This window comes from Tamandua tetradactyla, chromosome 21 (genome assembly GCF_023851605.1).
Source record: "Tamandua tetradactyla isolate mTamTet1 chromosome 21, mTamTet1.pri, whole genome shotgun sequence".
Taxonomy (NCBI): Eukaryota; Metazoa; Chordata; class Mammalia; order Pilosa; family Myrmecophagidae; genus Tamandua; species Tamandua tetradactyla.
Genome location: NC_135347.1, coordinates 61,417,851 through 61,437,101, shown reverse-complemented (window position 1 = coordinate 61,437,101; position 19,251 = coordinate 61,417,851). Strand labels below are relative to the sequence as shown.

The 19,251-nt window shown below is 35.6% G+C and overlaps 1 protein-coding gene and 1 pseudogene across 4 annotated transcripts in view; one reads left to right on the top strand and one right to left on the bottom strand.

Annotated features, from left to right (window-relative positions):
• BDP1 (BDP1 general transcription factor IIIB subunit) overlaps positions 1–19,251 on the top strand; it is a 146,273-nt gene that overhangs the window by 3,646 nt on the left and 123,376 nt on the right. For all 4 annotated transcript variants that reach the window (XM_077139520.1, XM_077139518.1, XM_077139519.1 and 1 more), the window contains exons 3-7: positions 982–1,091; positions 2,325–2,381; positions 3,500–3,628; positions 4,716–4,849; positions 6,050–6,144. In XM_077139520.1, the coding sequence (XP_076995635.1) occupies positions 982–1,091; positions 2,325–2,381; positions 3,500–3,628; positions 4,716–4,849; positions 6,050–6,144 (525 nt within the window). The remainder of the gene's footprint in view (positions 1–981; positions 1,092–2,324; positions 2,382–3,499; positions 3,629–4,715; positions 4,850–6,049; positions 6,145–19,251) is intronic.
• LOC143665796 (heterogeneous nuclear ribonucleoprotein A1-like) lies at positions 9,012–10,095 on the bottom strand (annotated as a pseudogene).

Below are 19,251 nucleotides of genomic sequence, written 5' to 3'. Positions count from 1 at the left end.
GTGAAGCATGCAGGCTCTGGAATCAGATACCTAAAGTTTGAATCTTAGCTTTACCCCTTACCAGTTGTGTTACCATGGGCAATTTAATTAACCTCTTTATGTTTGTTTCCTTATCTATAAATAAGACAATAATAATATCTTCCTCACTGGGTGGTTGTGAAGATTAAATGAGTTAATACATGCAAAACACATTTAGACTAACGTCTGGCAAAAAGTAAGTGTCCAACAGATGTCAGCTTTTGTTATTAGTTATAGAATACTTTTTTTAAAATGAGGGAATCACTTTGCCTGGTACTTTATATCATTATTTAATTTAATTCACTCAACTATGTGAAGTAGATATCACTCTTACACTAGAGAGATTAAGTTCCAAGAGGTTATTTGCATTTGTCAAACATAGTGGAGGATATGGGATTTGAATGAACCGATATTCAAATCTCATCTTCCAAAATGATTTTTGTATTATAGAATCTGCTTAATTAGATTTATTTTGGGGAATTAAAAATATTTGCCTCAAGAATCTAAATAAATACACAATTTAGTTTATTATGGGATAAGCAAAAGCTCTATATTGATAAATTCTCAGTAAACCATTGTACTTAGAAGGTATCAGTGGCACAACTTTGTTTTTTTCTGCACGGGCAGGCTCCGGGAATCAAACCCAGGTCTCCAGCATGGCAGGCGAGAATTCTGCCACTGAGCTACCGTCACACCACCCCTCAGTGGCACAACTTTATACATTGATTTTTTATCTAAATTTAGTCTCAGTTTCTTTGGTTTTTAAAATTCCTCAGTGTCCTACAACTCTTTAATACTCAGGTTATAACATTTCCTGCCAAATTAGGGATGATTGTGATAGAATATTATTAGAACATTTGCAGTGAGTGTAACATTGACCTGTATATTTGGATATAGTACAATGAAAATTTTTCTATGCTTAGTAAATATAAGTGAATCTGTTGTGTGTGTTTGTGCATATAGAGGCAGTGGAAGAACAAATATGCTATAAACGAAAGTCACAGGCCACCAGATCGTTCAAAAATGACTATGAGAGACTTCATATATTACCTGCCAGATAACAATCCAATGACGTAAGTATAATTTCTTTCTGCTTAGCCTTCTTTAGATTTGTAGTGCCAGTTTTGGATTGCTACAGTTTCATGTTTTCCATTAGCATGTTGACAGAATTTACAGCTCATATGGTACCCTTTTAGATATAATTTTTTTTGTCAGTTTTAGAGTAGTTGTAGGTTTACAGAAAAATCAAATAGCGTTCCCATATGTGCCCCCCCATCCCCAGGTTTTTCCTCTTATTAACATTTCATATTAGTGTGATATTTTGTTACAATTGATGAACAAATAGAATTTTAATTATCAGCTCAAGTCCATAGTTTAAATTAGGGTTCACTCTTTGTGTTGTACGGTTCTATGGCTTTTTTTTTTTAATTTTTATTACATATATACAACATAAAATTTCCCATCTTAAACACTTTCAGCTATACAATTTGGTAGTGTTAATTGCATTCACAGTGTTGTGCTGCCATCAACACATCCATTACCAAAGTTAGATAAACTTTTATAAGAAAAATAAGTGATATTTCATGTAACTGCTTTCTTGGGGTGGTAAATGATGCCGTTTACCTATGACATTAAAGATGTTTCATTTGCTATATTAGTTTACCAGGATGTAGTAAGACCAACTAAAGAAACCTTTCTCTAAATTAAGGTTGCAGTTTCTATTTCTTATACCAGAAATATAACCTAATCTAAAGGGGCGATCTAATTTTTATGCCTACCTCTTTATTAAATTCAAAATTTGTTTGATTAACAAATTTCCCAGGACAAAGCTTCATTAGTCAAAGTTAGGCTGAAGGGCAGAGGTTTTATAATAAAATTTCAATCTCCTCATTGTTTTGTTGATAGTTTAGTAGGTAGAGGTAGCATTAATGGCATAATGTTCAGTATAAGTCTGTTTTAGAGTCAACAGATCTTTGTCCCAGTGGAAGGAAGGGTCAGAAACCTAGGTTTTTAGTTGTTGGACATATAGGAGTTAGTGCCAAGCCATCTGTGGTTTTCCCTTCATGAAGGAAAAGAGGATAAGAGCATTTCCTATTTAGGGCCTTATAAGTTATTTTAACCTGGCAATAAAAAGCTTTTGATTGAAAAATTTATCATTAGACTACACATCATTAATTGAAGTGTTACAGTGTATCATTAAACAACAGCAACATGGAAGTTGAAATAATTTCCTTCTTGCCTATGTATAGAATTGACTAAGTATATATTAATTTATTAAAAGGTATTTGGTTGTTTGTGTTTAATAGTACTTCCCTGGAACAAGAAAAGAAAACTGAAAAATCAACACCAGTCCAGGCAAGAGAGTAAGCATCTCATTTCTTTTTTGAATATAGTATTTTGGGTACATTATTTTAAAAAATATATCAAATGTTTCTTCCTGTTATAATCAGATTACATTCAATAGGGTTTTTAAAGTAGAATCACTGACGAGAATAAAATTTACTGTCTGATTTAAATCAATATGAAAGCCCCATACTATTTGTGAATATATATGTGTGTATAACTATAAAAATGGCTAATGTTATGATTTTAATTTTTTTTCCTCCTCATAGAAGTTAGGATACTATCTACACTTCCTATATTAGGTATAGCTTTGATGCCACTGTATACGATCTATTTGTCATAAAAGCTCCCTGTTGCCTTCTTCTTGTATATGTTAGCATACTCCCAAGGGAACTATTAGGAAGTTATTGTAGCCTTGTAATTCAGGGTAGGGGATTGTGGAAAATGAGCAGAAACATTGCTCATTTTGGGAGTTTGCTATTGGGAGTTTTCTGATCGTCATTTCAAGGGTTAATTAGGTAGTGATTATTACTATTTTGCTTAGGATCCACAGTATTTTAAAGCAGAACTCTGAAGCTTATGTTTTATATGTTTATGGTTGATGTTTGTTTCATTAAAACCTTTAGGAGACTGTAGTACAATGGGAAGTATATGGGATTTGGAGACAGCATTTGGAAACCTGTGCTTGATCTGTGGCTCAAACCCTACTCTTGTGTAACCTAGAGCAAAAATGTCTTCTCTAAGCCTTAAATGGGTATAAAAATACTAACTCTGAAGGGTTGCTCTGAAAGGTAAATAAAATGACTGGAAACTAATGCTTTATAACTATAAGGCATTGTTATTGTTATTCCACAATTACTGGATGATTTATACTGATATGCCGTTGAGGTAGAAAAAGATGAACATTTATTTCTCTTTATATTGAGAGAGAGAGTAATGGTTTCTTACCAAATGCAACCAGACTAAAATTTAAGAAAAATCTTATATGTCCTTAGCTACACAGTCTTTTCAAGTAGATTATAGGGAAAGTTGGAAATAGCCAGAAAGTTGAATTTGTAGTAATTTATTTTAGAACTTAATATGATTCAGGAAGCATTTCTCATGGCCGTATGAATGAACCTGTCTTTACTTTTGGTAGACAAGGAGGTAGGAGTACTAGTGATGCTGAAGATAATGAAGAATTGGAAGAAGAGACTGATGATGGGCCATTGCTGGTTCCTCGAGTAAAAGTGGCAGAAGATGGTTCTATTATTTTGGATGAAGAAAGGTAAAAAAAAAAAAAAATACAGAGATTGTGGTGTCTTGAGAATAGGCTTTGTCTAATGAAAGGGATCAGGATTTTATATCTGCCATTGTCACTTGGGCCCTGATGTTTTTATTTGCATAATGGAAATTGTAACTAGAAAGGTAGGTTAAATTCATTTATAATTTCTGTTTGTTTATTTTTTGTATGAGATAATGGTACTGCTGATCTTTCATCCGTTAATGTGACACCACTCTTTTCCTAATTTTACCAGTAATTGTATTGAACTACTGAACTAATCCTATGCTGTCTGCTACTGCAGGTAGATATCTAATATTGACTCAGGGTCTTGAAGTTAATATTCAAATTTATATATCATTAACCATTACCATATTCTTGAGTGTGATGATAATTAACGCAGTAATGAAACATAGGTTTAACATTTTATAATTTTTGTTATGCTGAAGTTTAATTCATCTCCTGGTTTAATTTCTCAGCTTTGACATTAAGTTCTCAAATTTGGCATTATGAAATTTAGTTGTCTTTCCAAATGTACTTTTTTAAAAGGATTAACAAAGTAAATAAAAGAAGGATGAAAGTATTTTGGTGTTTGGATTATAAAAAATAACTTTATAACATTTGAATTCCATGATAACTAAGCATAAATTTCAGTTATGCTGCTGCTAATAGTTGTTTTTCCATGCTGTTTTCCAATAGGTGTGGTAATGATTTTCCTGATCATTAAATGTTTAAAATATATTAAGCTGCTTTGACTGGAAGAATGTGGAACATAAATATAAAATGCTTACATATCTCAATATCTGCTGATGGGCTTAGCTAGCAGAAGTCAATAAAATTATCTTAGATGATCAAAAGATATTTTGTAAGTTTTGTATTACTGTCACAGATGCTGAAAACCAGAAGATATCTATTTCTTCCATACTGGGAATCATAAGTGAAAAATAGCAGGATCTTAGAAACTAGGAATACTTCGTATGCATATTATACTTTTGATAGGACAGTGCTATGCTAAATTTCAAAATGTAACCATTCAGATTTGTTTCCTTGCTTGTTTTTAGTGTGAATCTATTTGAAAATGTGTTTCTTTCAGTTTAACTGTAGAAGTTTTGAGGACAAAAGGCCCCTGTGTTGTTGAGGAAAATGACCCCATATTTGAGCGTGGTTCTACAACAACATACTCCAGCTTTAGAAAAAACTATTATTCTAAACCATGGTCAAATAAAGGTAACTAATTTTCATTTTAAATTGTACAAGTTATTTATTTGAAATGAAGTGAATTACTTCCTGTTTTTTGAATGCTGTAGAGTGGGGGTCACATTTCATTCTTTTTCCATGTGATGATCCCATTATTGCTGCACCAGGTGTTGATTTTTCATTTTTTATTTTTTTTGGGCGGGGAGGGGGGGAGTGCCTGGGCTGGGAATCGAACCTGGGTCTCCTGAATGACAGGCGAAAATTCTACCATTGAACTACCTTGCACCCTCCTGCTTCCTCTGTTTTTTAATTGAACTAGATTTTCCCAAGTACATAAAATACGAACTATCGTATTGTTTTCTCTCGGTTACTATCTGCCATGATCTTGTATCTCTGACTTTATCTTAGAAATCTGAAGAATTAGCTTTATGATTATTTTGGCTAGAATATTCCTGTGTCAAATTCCTGAAGAATAAACATTCTTTATTCCTGAAGAATAAGCATTTAAATGAAAAATTATTAGTATTTCTAATGCTTATAATAACATTTTACCTCAGGTAGTATTATATAATAAACTTTCTGTAGGTAAAATTATGCTGTTAGAAAAGTATATGATACCTATTGCATGCTGTTGCTTATTACTTTTATTATAAAGTTAAAAGTTTGTTTTCACAAAAAATTTAGAAACCGCAGAAGAATATAGACTGAAAAGAAAGATTCTGTACCTCCCTTCTCCAACTTCCCTAACCCCATTCTCCTTAAGTGACTTCTGTGAACAAGTTCTTGTATATCTTCCTAGCTACTTTCTTTCACATATGACTTAACTTGCTTATGTAGTATAATATTACTGGCTCTAACTGACAGTTTTCTTCATGGCACTGTGAATGAGGCCGGGTAGACAAAATGTTTTTTTTTCTTAGTTCCAGCTGCTTTGATATGAGCATGAACGTTTATGGTTGTTGGTTTTTTTTTTTCATGGGCACCATTATACTATGTTTTTAAAGATGGTTTTTTCAAAAGTATTTTTAGATATTCCATGAAGTTCTTACAATAAAGTTAAAATGTTTATATTTCTGTGACCGAAGATTTATTGGTCTTCAATTAAAAAACTATCAAACACTGTCAAATTTAGTTTTAACTCAGACTGTATGTTTACATGAGATTTTTTTTCCCTCTGAAATATTGAAAAGATTGAAAAGATTGGTCATTCTAAAACTTTTATTTTTACAGAAACAGATATGTTTTTTTTAGCCATCAGCATGGTAGGAACCGACTTTTCTATGATTGGACAGCTTTTTCCTCACAGAGCAAGGATAGAAATTAAGGTAAAGTAAATCCATTTTATTTGTTGATTTGAAAGAGACCAAAAAATGCTGATATATATTTTTTACCTTTAATTTAAATCGTGATCCTTTTTCACTATTGTATTCTTCTTGCATTTGTCCTTCATTATTGCTTGAAATGCGATATTATTCTCAGTTCTAATTTACTTTAGTATTATATTTTCTTATTTTTATCTTACCCATTTAAAAAATGGATTTGAGGGAATACCAGTGAAGGCATTGAAACGGGGATAAAAGAAGAATTAGATAAAGAAAAGGGAAGATAAGTGTAACAGAATACTTGGGTTAATTTCCTAGGAAGGCACAAAGGGAAGCATGCTGAATTAGGAATTTCTTATTATCTAATCTAACCCTTTCTTCCCTAGGCCACCTTAATTTGGGGGACCAAGCAGTGGCACTGTTAACAATAGCAGTGATATCAGTTAGTGCTTTAATAGACCTGAGAGATGGCCCTTCTCTGTCGTATAATTTGGTTTGCTTAGAAGCTTGGTACAAGTTCCCTATATTTGAGTGCATTTGAGTGATATCACACTTTGTTGCCATAATGCATTTCCATTTCATTGTGAGGTCTTAACCCAGCCATGGGCTCTTTTCTTCATTTCCCACCCCCATGGTGTTCATTACATTAATGAAAGGAACCGTTAGGAAAGACACACTTTTTTCCTAAAACTAGGCTATGCATGGGCTGTCTCTAGACATTGTGTAAGGGACATTGTGTAGCTTAATGGAATAGTCTTACTCATTGCATTTCTGTAAGAGATGAGGAACTGTATGTATTTTTTGCGTTCATTTTCTAATGTTGATCTTTGATATCAAGAGAACAAACTGTAAAATTGAAGTTCTGTAGAGCCTTGAAATTGGTTGGAACTCTATGATGATCACAGGAATTATGATCAATTCATTGCTAGATTATTTCTCTCAGATATTTTAATCTAGTATGTGTACACCAGGTCTTTGGGCAAAATGTAGAAAAGTAAAAATTAATATTCTTTCAGGCTAATGAATTACATTGCTTTTCTAAAGTTGAAGCAGCCTTGTATTCCTAGGCTAAACATTTGCTCTTATTGTATAATTCTTTTTATGTGTGGTTGAATTTTATTTGTGATATTTTCGTGAGTTTTTTTTTTTACATATTTGTTCATGAAGGATATTAGTATAGAATTATTTTTTTATAAAATTTTTCTATTTTAATTTTTTTTCTTCCTTAGAGAAATTGTGGGCTTACAGAACAATTATATGTAAATTGCACCACCCCACCAACACCTTGCCTTGTGGAACATTTGTTACAATCGATGATGACACTTGTTTATATTATGGTATTAATTGAAGTCCATGGTTTAATTTAGGATTCACTGTTTGTGTAGTGTAGTTCCTTGTATTTTTTCTTTTAATTCTAACATTTCCCATTTTAATCATAGTCAGATTTCAGTGTTTTTAATTGCATTATTTTCCAGTGTTGTGCCAACATCCATTCCCAAAGCATTTTGAACATTCCAAATAGGAGCCCTGTACATTTCAAGCCTTAATTTCCCATTCTCTATCCCACCCTGTCTCCTGAAATATCTGTATTCTGACTCTGTGAGTTTGTTTATTCTGTTTCAAATCAATGAAATCATACAATACTTGTCCTTTATGTTTGGGTTATCTCATTCAACATGATATCTTCAAGGTTCATTGCATTTCTCTGATGGCTAATGATGTTGAGCATCTTTTTCATGTGCTTTCTGAACGTTTTTTTTATCTTCTTTGGAGAAATGTCTATTTAGGTCTTTTGCCCATTTTTCAGTTGGGTTGTTTGTGTTTTTGTTGTTAAGTTGAAGGATTTCTTAATGTATTCTGGGATATTAAACCTTAATTGGATATGTGGTTTTCAGTATTTTCTCCCACTGTGCAGGTTGTCATTTGACTTTCATGATAAAATCCTTTGATGCACAAAAGCTTTAGTTTTGATGAGTTCCCATATATCTGTTTTTTCTTTTGTTAATTGTGCTTTAGGTTTAAAGTCTAAAAACCATTGCTTAACAGTAGGTCCTGAAGATGCTTCCCTGTGTTTTCTTCTAGGAATTTGATAGTTGCAGCTCTTGTTAGGTCTTTGATCCAGTGTGAGTTGATTTTTTTTGTATATGTAAGAAAGTAGGAGCACTCCTCTTTTTTCTGCAAATAAATGTCCAGTTTTCCAAGTACCATTTGTTAAAGTGACTGTTCTTTCCCAATTGAGTGGCCTTTGCCCCCTTGTTAAAAAAATCAGTTGGCATAAATGTGAGGATTGATTTCTGAGTACTCAGATCTATTCCATTTGTCTGTGTGTCTGTCCTTATGCCAGTACCATGCTGTTTAGATAGCTTTGGCTTTGTAATAAGTTCTGAGGTCAGGAAGTATGAAGTTCTCCAACTTCATTCTTTTCATGATGGCTTCAGCTATTTGGGACCCCTTACCCTTCCATATAATTTTTTTTTGTATGCTGTATGGTTCGGGTCACATTTCATTCTTTTCCATGTGAGTATCCTGTTATTGCAGCACCATTTGTTGATTTTATTTTGTAGTGGGGGAGGTACACAGGTCCCCTTCCATATAATTTTTTTCTTAAGACATATTTATTCAGCGTCATGATCAGACTATTACATTAAGCAATCAACAGCATGGGTGCAAAAAATAATCTGTATTAAAACCCTTCGTTGGAATGCTTTATACTTCCCACAGAATAGAAACTAAAATAGCCTGTTATACAGTTAGTCACAAATACAGTCCTCATGTGTTTTTCTGCCTATACACATGAGTATTGTGTAAAACATGTCTTCTTTGTAAAAGCTAGGCCCTGCTTTTACACCACAGTGCTTGGCTGAGTTCATGAATCTGTTGTAGCCTGTAGCTTCGCTGTCATTTCTCTGGCTTTCCTCTCTTGCCAACCTTTGTTTCTTGGAGGTAATTAAAACGTTCTGCCACTGCTGTAGCTACTGCTGCTGCTGGAACCACCATAGCCACCTTGGTTTTGTGGTTTAGCAAAGTATTGGCTTTCACCACCATAAGGGTCAGAATTTCTGCCTCCAAAGTTTCCTCCCTTAGTGGGTCCAAAATTTGAGGACTGTTGTAATTGCCAAAATCATTGTAGCTTCCATCACCTCCAAAATTGCTTCCATCATTACCAAATCCATTATAGCCATCCCCACTGCCACCATATCTTTCACCATCTCAGCTGCCACCAAAGCAACCACAACCACCTCCACAACTTGGTGTTCAAGTTTTACCTGCAACCAAAGTTGTCATTCCCACCAAAACCATCTCCACAGCCGTCACCAAAGTTTCCAGAACCATTTCGAATTCTTTGACTGGATGAAGCATTGGCCATCTCTTGCTTAGGCAGGGCTTTCCTTACTTCACAGTTGTGGCCATTCACAGTATGGTATTTCTGAATGACAGTGTTATCCACAGAGTCATGATTGTCAAAGGTTGCAAAAGCAAAGTCTCTTCTTTTTGCCTCTACCTTGGTCAGTCATGATTTCAGTCATTTCAGTTTTCCCATACTGCTCAAGATAATCTCTTAGGTGATGCTCTTCAGTGTCGTCTTTAATGCTACCAACAAAGACCTTTTTCACAGTTAAATGGACACCTGGTCTTTGAGAGTCTTTTCTTGAGACAGCCCTCTTTGGTTCCAACACTCTTCTATCCACTTTATGTGGCCTTGCCTTCATGGCTATCTCCACCTCCACAGTGGTGGAGGTGACAAACCCAAAGCCTCTGGAGTGTCTGGTGTTTGAATCTCTCATTACCACACAGTCTGTTAGTTTTCCCCATTGCACAAAATGGCTCCTCAGACTCTCATCAGTTATTTAAAAGCTTAACCCTCTGCAGCTGTTTTGGTTCTTTCGGAGACTGACTTGGGCGTGACGGCAGTGTGTGGGAAGACTTCAAAGATGCTTCCTCAGCAACGTCCATGAGCAGAAAAGCCCTTCCATATAATTTTAATGATTGCCTTTTCCATTTCTGCAAATAAATTTGTTGGAATTTTGGTTGTAATTGCATTGAATCTGTAAATTGCTTTGGGTTGGATTGACGTCTTAATGATATTTAGTCTTCCAGTCCATGAAAATGGAATATCTTTCCATTTACTTAGGTCTTCTTTAATTTCTTTTAGCTGTGTTTTGTAGTTTTCTGTGTACAATCCATTACATCCATGCATAGATTTATTCCTACATATTTGATTCTCTTAGTTGCTATTGCGAATGGAATTGTTTTCTTGATTTCTTGTTCTGATTGTTCATTGCTTGTGTATAAAACCTAATGATTTTTGCATGTTGATCTCATAACCTCCAACTTTGTTGAGTTCATTTTTTTAGCTCTAGGAGCTTTGTGGTGAATTTTTCAAGACTTCTTGTATATAGGATCAAATCATTTGCAAGTTAAAGAAAGTTTTACTTCTCCCTTTCCAGTTTGGGTGCCTTTTATTTCTTTTCCTTGCCTAATCACTCAAGCAAGAATCTCAAGTACAATGTTGAATAATGGTGATAACAGTGAGCATTTTTGTCTTGTTCCTGATCCTGATCTTGGAGGGAAAGCTTTCAGACTTTCACCATTAAGTAGGATGTTAGCTGTGGGCATTTCATATATGCCCTTCATCATTTTGAGGAAATCTTCTTCTATTCCTAGGGTTCTAAGTATTTGTATCAACGAAGAATGCTGTATTTTGTTAAATACTTTTTCTACATTGTAATGATAGTGTGTTTTTTTCCCTTCATTGTGTTAATGTGTGGTGTACTACATTAATTGATTTTCTTATGTTGAGCCACCTTTGCATACCAGGGGTAAATGTGTATATAGTTCTTTTAATATGCTGTTGAATTCACTTTGCCTTCACTGTTTACCTCTTAAGTTTGTTGTCTCAATCTGCTTTTTTCATGGAGGCCAAATTTTGAAGGAAAGGTATGCCAGAGAATTTCCCATTTCAGTCTTTCCCAGCCAAAACAGGGCCAGGAACCCACTAATGGGGAGCAGCCTGGTTCCAGTGTGCCCTGGGTAGGGGAACAGGAAGGTACCAAGAGTCTCTCCCATGCCTCTCTAATGCTTGGCTTTCCTGGCCTGACCAGCACATGCAGTCCGTCAAGTAAATGTCCCCCACAGTCCCAAAGAAGTGCAGTGTCTTTAAGTCTCCACTCTCATTGTCCTTTTCCAGGGAGAGTTGACACAATGACTGCCGTTGCCTTTTTCCAACTGTGTTGAAACAGTGGCTGCTGCTGGCTTTGTCTGGGGTAGGTTGAAACAGTGGCTCCCCTCAGAGCTGGGCCCCTAGCAGTCTGAAGTTACTAATCAAAAGCTGTTTAGGGATAGGCCAGGCTCCACCCCTGATCTTGGGAAAGAAGAGTTTTATTTCCCATTTGTCACCAGTGAGGTAGCTAGGGGCTAGACCTCACTGTGGCATCCCGCAAGAGTGGGGGATGGGTGGTGGCAGCTGCTGCACTGAGAGCAGTTTGCTGTTCTTTACCATGATTTGTCAGCCTGTTTCTCTTGCTCTTTTCTGGATGCTATACAGTGTTCTTCTGGCCTCTGGAGTTTCAAAATAGTTGTTTTGTATAGTTACTCTGTTTTATAGTTCTGTCAGAAGGACTGAGCTGGAGCTCCCTGCTCTACTATCTTTCCCACCATCCTCTGTAATTTTTTTCCAATGTCCTTGTCTTGTTTTGGTATCAGGATTTTGGTAGCTTCAGAAAACAACTTGTTGAGTGTTTCCTCTTTTATTTTCTGAAGACTTTGTGTAAGACTAGAACTGTTTCTTCAGTGTTTGATTGAATTCACCAGCGAAACCATCTGAGCCTATAGTTTTCTTTGACAGAAGGTTTTTGATTATAAATTCAATTTCTGTAATATACAGTGCTATTCAGATTTTTTGTCTGATCTTGTATCAGTTTTTATACTAAGTTGTTGAATGTGTTGGCATGAAGTTTTCATATTATTCTCGTATATTTTTTGTTTGTATGATCTATAATGATATCCTCTTTGATAATTTTTGTTTTCTCTCTTGTTTTCCCTTCCTTGTCTTGCTAGCTGTTTATCAACTTTTTTTAAAGATTTTATTTTATTGTGAAATATAACATATATGCGAAAAAAAGCAATAAACTTCAAAGTACATTGTAATAAGTAGTTATAGAGCAGATGTCAGAGTTTGGTAGGGGCTACACTTCCACAGTCTTAGGTTTTTCCTTCTAGTTGCTGGAAAACATTGAAGACTAAAAGAAATGATCAGTGTAACGATTCAGCAGTCATACTTTTGTTAAATCCTATCTTCTCTGTTATAACTCCTTCTTCTCCTTTGATCCTTCTCCCAAACATTAGGGGTATTTGGGCCATGCCTGTTTTAACTTCTTCATGTTGGAAAGGATTGTTAACAGTAAGGGATAGGAGGTGAAACTACTTGATGTCCTTGGAGAGGCTGACCTCTCTGGATTTCAGGACTTATCTGGCTTAGGAACCCATCTCGAGGTGGTAGGTTTCTGTATAGTAATCATAGTGCATGAAACTTTTTTAGAATTTCAGATGGATCCCTAGGTGTTCTTTAGGGTTGGTAGGAATGGTTGTTTTTTTTAAATTAATTTTTGAATTTAAAAAAATGTAACAAATGAAGGCAAACATTCTTAACTTTTGATCATTCCGTTCTGCATATATAATCAGTAATTCACAGTATCATCACATAGTTGCATATTCATCATCGTGATCATTTCTTAGAACATTTGCATCGATTCAGAAAAATAAATAAAAAGAAAACAGAAAAAAATTCATACATACCATACCCCTAACCCCTCCCTTTGATTGATCACTAGCATTTCAATATAAATATATTTTAACATTTGCTCCCCGGATTATTTATTTTTATTCCGTATGTTTTACTCGTCTGTTGATAAGGTAGATAAAAGGAGCTTCAAAAACGAGGTTTTCACAGTCACACAGTCACGTTATGAAAGCTATATCATTATACAATCATCTTCAAGAAACATGGCTACTGGAACACAGCTCTACATTTTCAGGCAGTTCCCTCCAGCTTCTTTACATCTTGACTAACAAGGTGATATCTATTTAATGCATAAGAATAACCTCCAGGATAACCTCTCGACTCTAGAATCTCTCAGCCATTGACAGTTTATTTTGTCGCATTTCACTGTTACCCCTTTTGGTCGAGAAGGTTTTCTCAACCCCTTGATGCTGAGTCTCATCTCATTATAGGGTTTTTCTCAGTCTTTTCATGCTGAGTCTCAGCTCATTCCAGGATTGCTGTCCCATGTTGGCAGGAATGATTTTGGTGGGGATTTGGCAAACTGTGGTAAATGGCAATATCTAGCTGAAGCTTGTGGAACAGTAGCCTCAAGAGTAGGCTCTCGACTATTTGAAATCTCTCAGCCACTGATACCTTATTTTGATATATTTCTTTTGCCGCTTTTGATCTGGAAGGCATTGTCCATCCCAAGATGCCAGGGCCAGGCTTGTCCTTGGGATTCATGTCCTTCATTGCTAAAGAGACTTTTACCAGTGCATATCATGTCCCAGGTAGAGGGGAGGGTAATGATTTTCCTTGCAGAGTTAGGTTTAGAGAGAGAGTGGCCACATCTGAGCAACAGAAGAGGTCCTCTGAAAGTAACTCTTAGTAATAACTCTAGGTAAACCTTCTCCACTATCTAAATAATCTTCACAAGAGCAAGCCTCAAGATCAAGTGTTTAACCGGTTGATTTGGGTGTCCCTAATGTCTGAGACAGTGTTTGGTGTTTCCCCAATGGTATAGCTTAATAATTCCATATTTTTTCTACAGTTCCTCAAGGGACTTTGCCAATACTTTTAAATTACCTGCTCAATATATTCTTGTATGTATCCAGGCATTACATTAAGCTATACAGAATTACAAGCCCTCATTTCTATTCTGGGCTCCATGTCTTTGGGTTATTTAAATGAACTATCCAGGCAGGTTGAATTAGCTTCTGTGCTACAGAAAATTTAGGTTTTGGACAACCTAAACTTCACTTCTTTTGGTCTTCTAGAGTAGGTGCAGTTCTAAAATAAAGACAATGACCTCCTTGCCCTTGTATTCTGATTTACCTTAGTCATAACTGGATTAACTTTGTTCTTATCTCTAAATGAAGCCCGATTTCTTTTTTGGATTCTTAAACAGCTGTTGTATGTGGAAATGTTTTCAGAACTGCAGAACTTGTACTCTGAGTCTTAGGTGTCACACAGGTACCCAAAGTTCCTGGGAAATACCAGGTTATACATATATAGCACAGCATCTTAAAATTTAGAAATAACAATTACCACTCCAGACTATATATGACTGCTATGTGAGCTTACAATCTAGGCCCCAGTTTTCTTGTTAGTATCTTCTAAAAGATACCATAAAGTATTTGTTCTTTTGTTTCTGGCTTACTGTGCATCACATAATGGTCCCTCAGGTTCATTTACCTCGTTGTATGCATCACAACTTTGTTCCTTTCTGTAGCAGTACAGTATTCAGTCATATGTATACATCACTGTTTGCCATTCTGCTTCTCAGTCAGTGTATCTTTCAGTCACCTCCATCTATTGGGCACCATGTATAGTGTCAACAAGTCATATCTCACACTATCCTCACTTAGTTGTACACTCATCAATACTCTCAATTTTAGACAATTTTCATTGGGAGGGCAAACACAGAGTCATCTGCTAGCTTTCTCTCCTGGCTTCCTGTTTCATGAAGCTCTGCAGGAGACGTTTTCCTTCTTCATCTCCAAAAGTTGCTGGCTGATGGGCTCTCTGCTTCTCCTGGCTATGTCATTCTCTGCTCTCTCAGAATCTCAAGCTTTCTCCAAAATGTTTCCTCTTTTATAGCATTCCAGTAAACTTATCAAGACCCACACAAATGGGCGGAGTTGTGTCTCCACCTAATCCAGCATAACAACCACTCTTTATTGAGTCACATCTCCACATAATATCTAATTACAGTTTCAAACATACAGTACTGAATAGGGTTAGAAGAAAAGGCTGCCTTTACAAAATGGGATTAGGATTAAAACATGGCTTTTCTAGGGTACATAAATCATTTCAAACCAGCACAATTTAGTGATGCCTTGAGTGAACAGTGATGGTAAGTAAATGTACAAATGTAAGAATGTTTTGGCATGAGTGAGAACAAATGAATATCAACCTTGAAAGATGCTGAAAATGGAATGGTATATCAGAAAAAACAATCAATACAAACTAGGATGTGTATAGTTAACAGTAACGTTGTAAAATGCTTCCATTTAGTGTAACAAAAGCAGTATGCCAAAACTAAATGTTAATAAGCAGGGGATATGGGGAAGGAGTATGGGATTCTTCATGGAAGGAAACAAAACGTCCTCATATAGACTGTGGTAGTGAAGACATGGCTATGTGATTATAATGGGAACCATTGATCTTTTAATTCTGTTTAATTTTATATTCTGTTTCTGTAAGAGAGGTTCATTTTTTTCTTTATGTTCATACTATTATGTTGGTCCTTGATAAAAAGACACTAGAATGTCCATTTCTCACTTTTATATAATTATCCCATTTATATTTAATGTAGTAATTGATAGGGTTATGCTTAAGCTCACCATTTTGCTATTTATTATCCATTATTATCATATCTGTTTTTTTTTCTTATTTCTTGGCCTCTCTTCTGTTAATCAAGTATTTTTTACCATTGCATTTCATTTTCTCTGCTGCACACTTTACTTGTCATATTTCACAAAAAAAACTCTTAAAAAAGAATAATTCCATTGACATCCCATCCTTTGTGCTATTATATATATTACTTCCATATACCTTATCAACCCCACCTTACCATGAACTCCTTTTTGCTTTAAACAATCTTTTGCTTTTTTTTTCAAGATAAGCTATGGGTTTCCAGAAAAGTAATGAATAAAGTACATCTTTTGTCTCAAGTAAGTTTTTAGAAGGAAAAATAAGCTAATTTTTAATACTTTGCCATATTATTTGCCATTTCTGGTGCTTTTCATTCCCTCTTGTAGGTCTGAATTTTTATCTGGTATCATTTTCTTTCAGTGTGAATAGCTTTCTTTAGAAAATTCATAGTAGTGCAGACCTGCCATTGATAAATTCTCTTTGCTTTCATTTACTGAATGCCCTTATTTCAGCCTTATTTTTTAAAATTTATTTATTAATTAAAAAAAATTTACAAATGAAATAAAACATTAACATATATAATCAGTAATTCACAATATCGTCACTTAGTTGCATATTCATCGTTTCTTAGAATATTTGCATCCATTCAAAAAAAAGAAATAAAAAGGCAATAGAAAAAGAAATAAAATGAAAACGGATAAAAAAAAGATTATACCTACCATACCCCTTACCCCTTGCCCCCATTGCTCACTAGCATTTCAAACTAAATTTATTTTAGCATTTGTTCCCCCTATTATTTACTTTTATTCCATATGTTCTACTCATCTGTTGACAGGGTAGGTAAAAGGAGCATCAGACACAAGGTTTTCACAATCACACATTCACATTGTGAAAACTATATCATTATTCAGTCATCCTCAAGAAACATGGCTACTGGAACACAGCTCTACATTTTCAGACAGTTCCCTCCAGCCTCTCCATTACATCTTGAATAACAAGGTAATATCTACTCAATGTGTAAGAATAACCTGCAGGATAACCTCTCAACTCTGTTTGAAATCTCTCAGCCATTGACACTTTGTCTCATTTCACTCTTACCCCTTTTGGTCAAGAAGGTTTTCTCAGTCCCTTGATGCTGAGTTTCAGCTCATTCTAGGGTTTTTTTCAATCCCTTGATGCTGAGTCTCAGCTCATTCTAGGATTTTTCTCAATCCCTTGATGTCGAGTCTTAGCTCATTCTAGGATTTCTGTCCCACGTTGCCAGGAAGGTCCATACCCCTGGGAGTCATGTCCCATGTAGATCGGGGGAGGGTGGTGAGTTTGCTTGTTGTGTTGGCTGGAGAGAAAGGCCACATCTGAGCAACAAAAGAGGCTCTCTTGGGGGTGACTCTTAGACCTAAATTTTAAGTAGATTTGACCTATCCTTTGTGGGGTTAAGTTTCATGTGAACAAACCCCAAGACTTGGGGCTCAGCCTGTAGCTTTGGTTGTCCACACTGCTTGTGAGAATATCAAGAATTCAACTTGGGGAAGTTGAATTTCTCCCCATTCTCACCATTCCCCGAAGGGGGCTTTGCAAATACTTTTCCACTCACTGATCGAATCACTCTGGGATTCATCGGTCAGCCTTAGTGTCGAAAGATTTTTTTTCCAAGTCCAATTTAACAATTTTTCCCTTTTGGCATTTGAATGTCATCCATTGCCTTCTTCCTTCCAGTGTTTTTGAGAAAAAAGTTAGCCATCATTCATATCGTTTATTCCTTGTATGTGATGAATTGTTATTCTGTGGCTGTTTTCAAGACTTTTTTCCTTTTATTTTGATATTCAACAGTGTGACTCTGATATACCAGGGTAATTTTCTTTGTGTTTATACTGCTTTGGGTTTCTTGAATTTGGGTTTATATTTCGTTTAGTATATTTGAGAAAATTTTAACCGTCATTTCTTTTAGTATTTTTTCCACTTCATTCTCTCCTCTGGGACTCTGTGATGCTTTTTATCTGCTTGACATTGCACAAAAGATTACTGAAGTTCTGTCCATATTTTCTTCCTAAATCTTTTTCTTCATCTACTTCAGTTTGGGTAGTTTTTAGTAATACTTATTTAGGTCTGCTGACCCTGTTTTCTGCTATCTTTAACTTTTTCAGTGGATGTTTCATTTCTGATATGTTCTTTCATATAAACAAAATGGTTTTCTGTTTCCACATGGTTATTTTTCATAGTTTCTGTTTCTCTGCTCAGGTTTCTGTATCTCTTCATCCCATATTTCCTTTTAAGTCTTTCAACATCTGGGTCATTTTGAGATATATATTCCAGGCTTTTCTTTACTGTGCATCACATTTTCCTTTCCCTTTTCATATCTTGCAGTTTTTTTTTTTTAATTTTATGCTATTTGATGTCTGAATTATGTTTTCTTTCCTTTAAAGAGTGTTGCATTTTGTTCTGGAAGATGTTAACTTCCCAGAACAACTTGAATCTGTCAAGGCTTGGTTTTATGCTTTTATCAGGTTGTCTAGACTGGTTCTTAATCTAGGGCGTCCTTTCTCAAGTGAGAGTTTCTCACCTGAACTGCAGGAAACACTTTGAGTTATTAATTTTTGTGTTCTTCCAAGGGTGGTCATACTAGTACCATTCAAGATGCATAGTTGGGAAGTTAATTTAGCATTTATGGAAGATGCCTTAAGGCATTAAGGCTCAGTTTTCATCTTTGAATCCTGATTGAGGAAGGCTACTCTAAGGTGTAGTCCTTATCTCTATGTGGTGGCCTTTCTGGTGTCTCAGGTGAGTGGCTGGTTATTAATAAGGTCTTTCCATTCAAATGGGCTAGAACTCTCTCATCTGCCAGCATTATGTGACCTGTAGAATCTTCCTTCTGTTCTCATTTCTGTAATTGCTGCTCTCTGCTAGGCGTCCTTCTGCTATACCCTGGGTTGCATAGACGTAGGCTTTTGACACCCCCCCCCCATCACACAGCTCCCTTCTCTCCAGAACACTATCCCTAAAGACTCTCTACCTCTTCAGCTCCGAGGATTATTGTTCTTGGCCTTCACCTCTGTTTCCTAGATTAGAAAGCTGACCCTAGGTAGAGAGCCAGGTGAATGGGGCCAGGTGGGGGCAGGGTGGGGGCAGTGTGATATCTTGTATGTTACCCTTCTTTTGGGGGAATTCGTGTTGTTCTGCCTGTAGTCTGGTGCTTGGAAACAGTTGATGCGTTTATTTTGTCCCCTGACAAGGGTATAATGTGGGGGTGATAGGGAACAAGTCTGTAACCAATTACTTTATCAGAATTGGAGGTGAAAATTATTGCATTTATTTTGCAGTCATGGAATTTGGTGTAAAATAGTTCCTGACTATGAACTCAATGACTGATATTATTATAGTCTTCAAAAAAGTTTTAAACTGTTCTAAATTATTTCCCCAATTAGGTAAAATAAGATAGGTAAAGTATTTAAAAATAGAATAATACCTTGATGCTA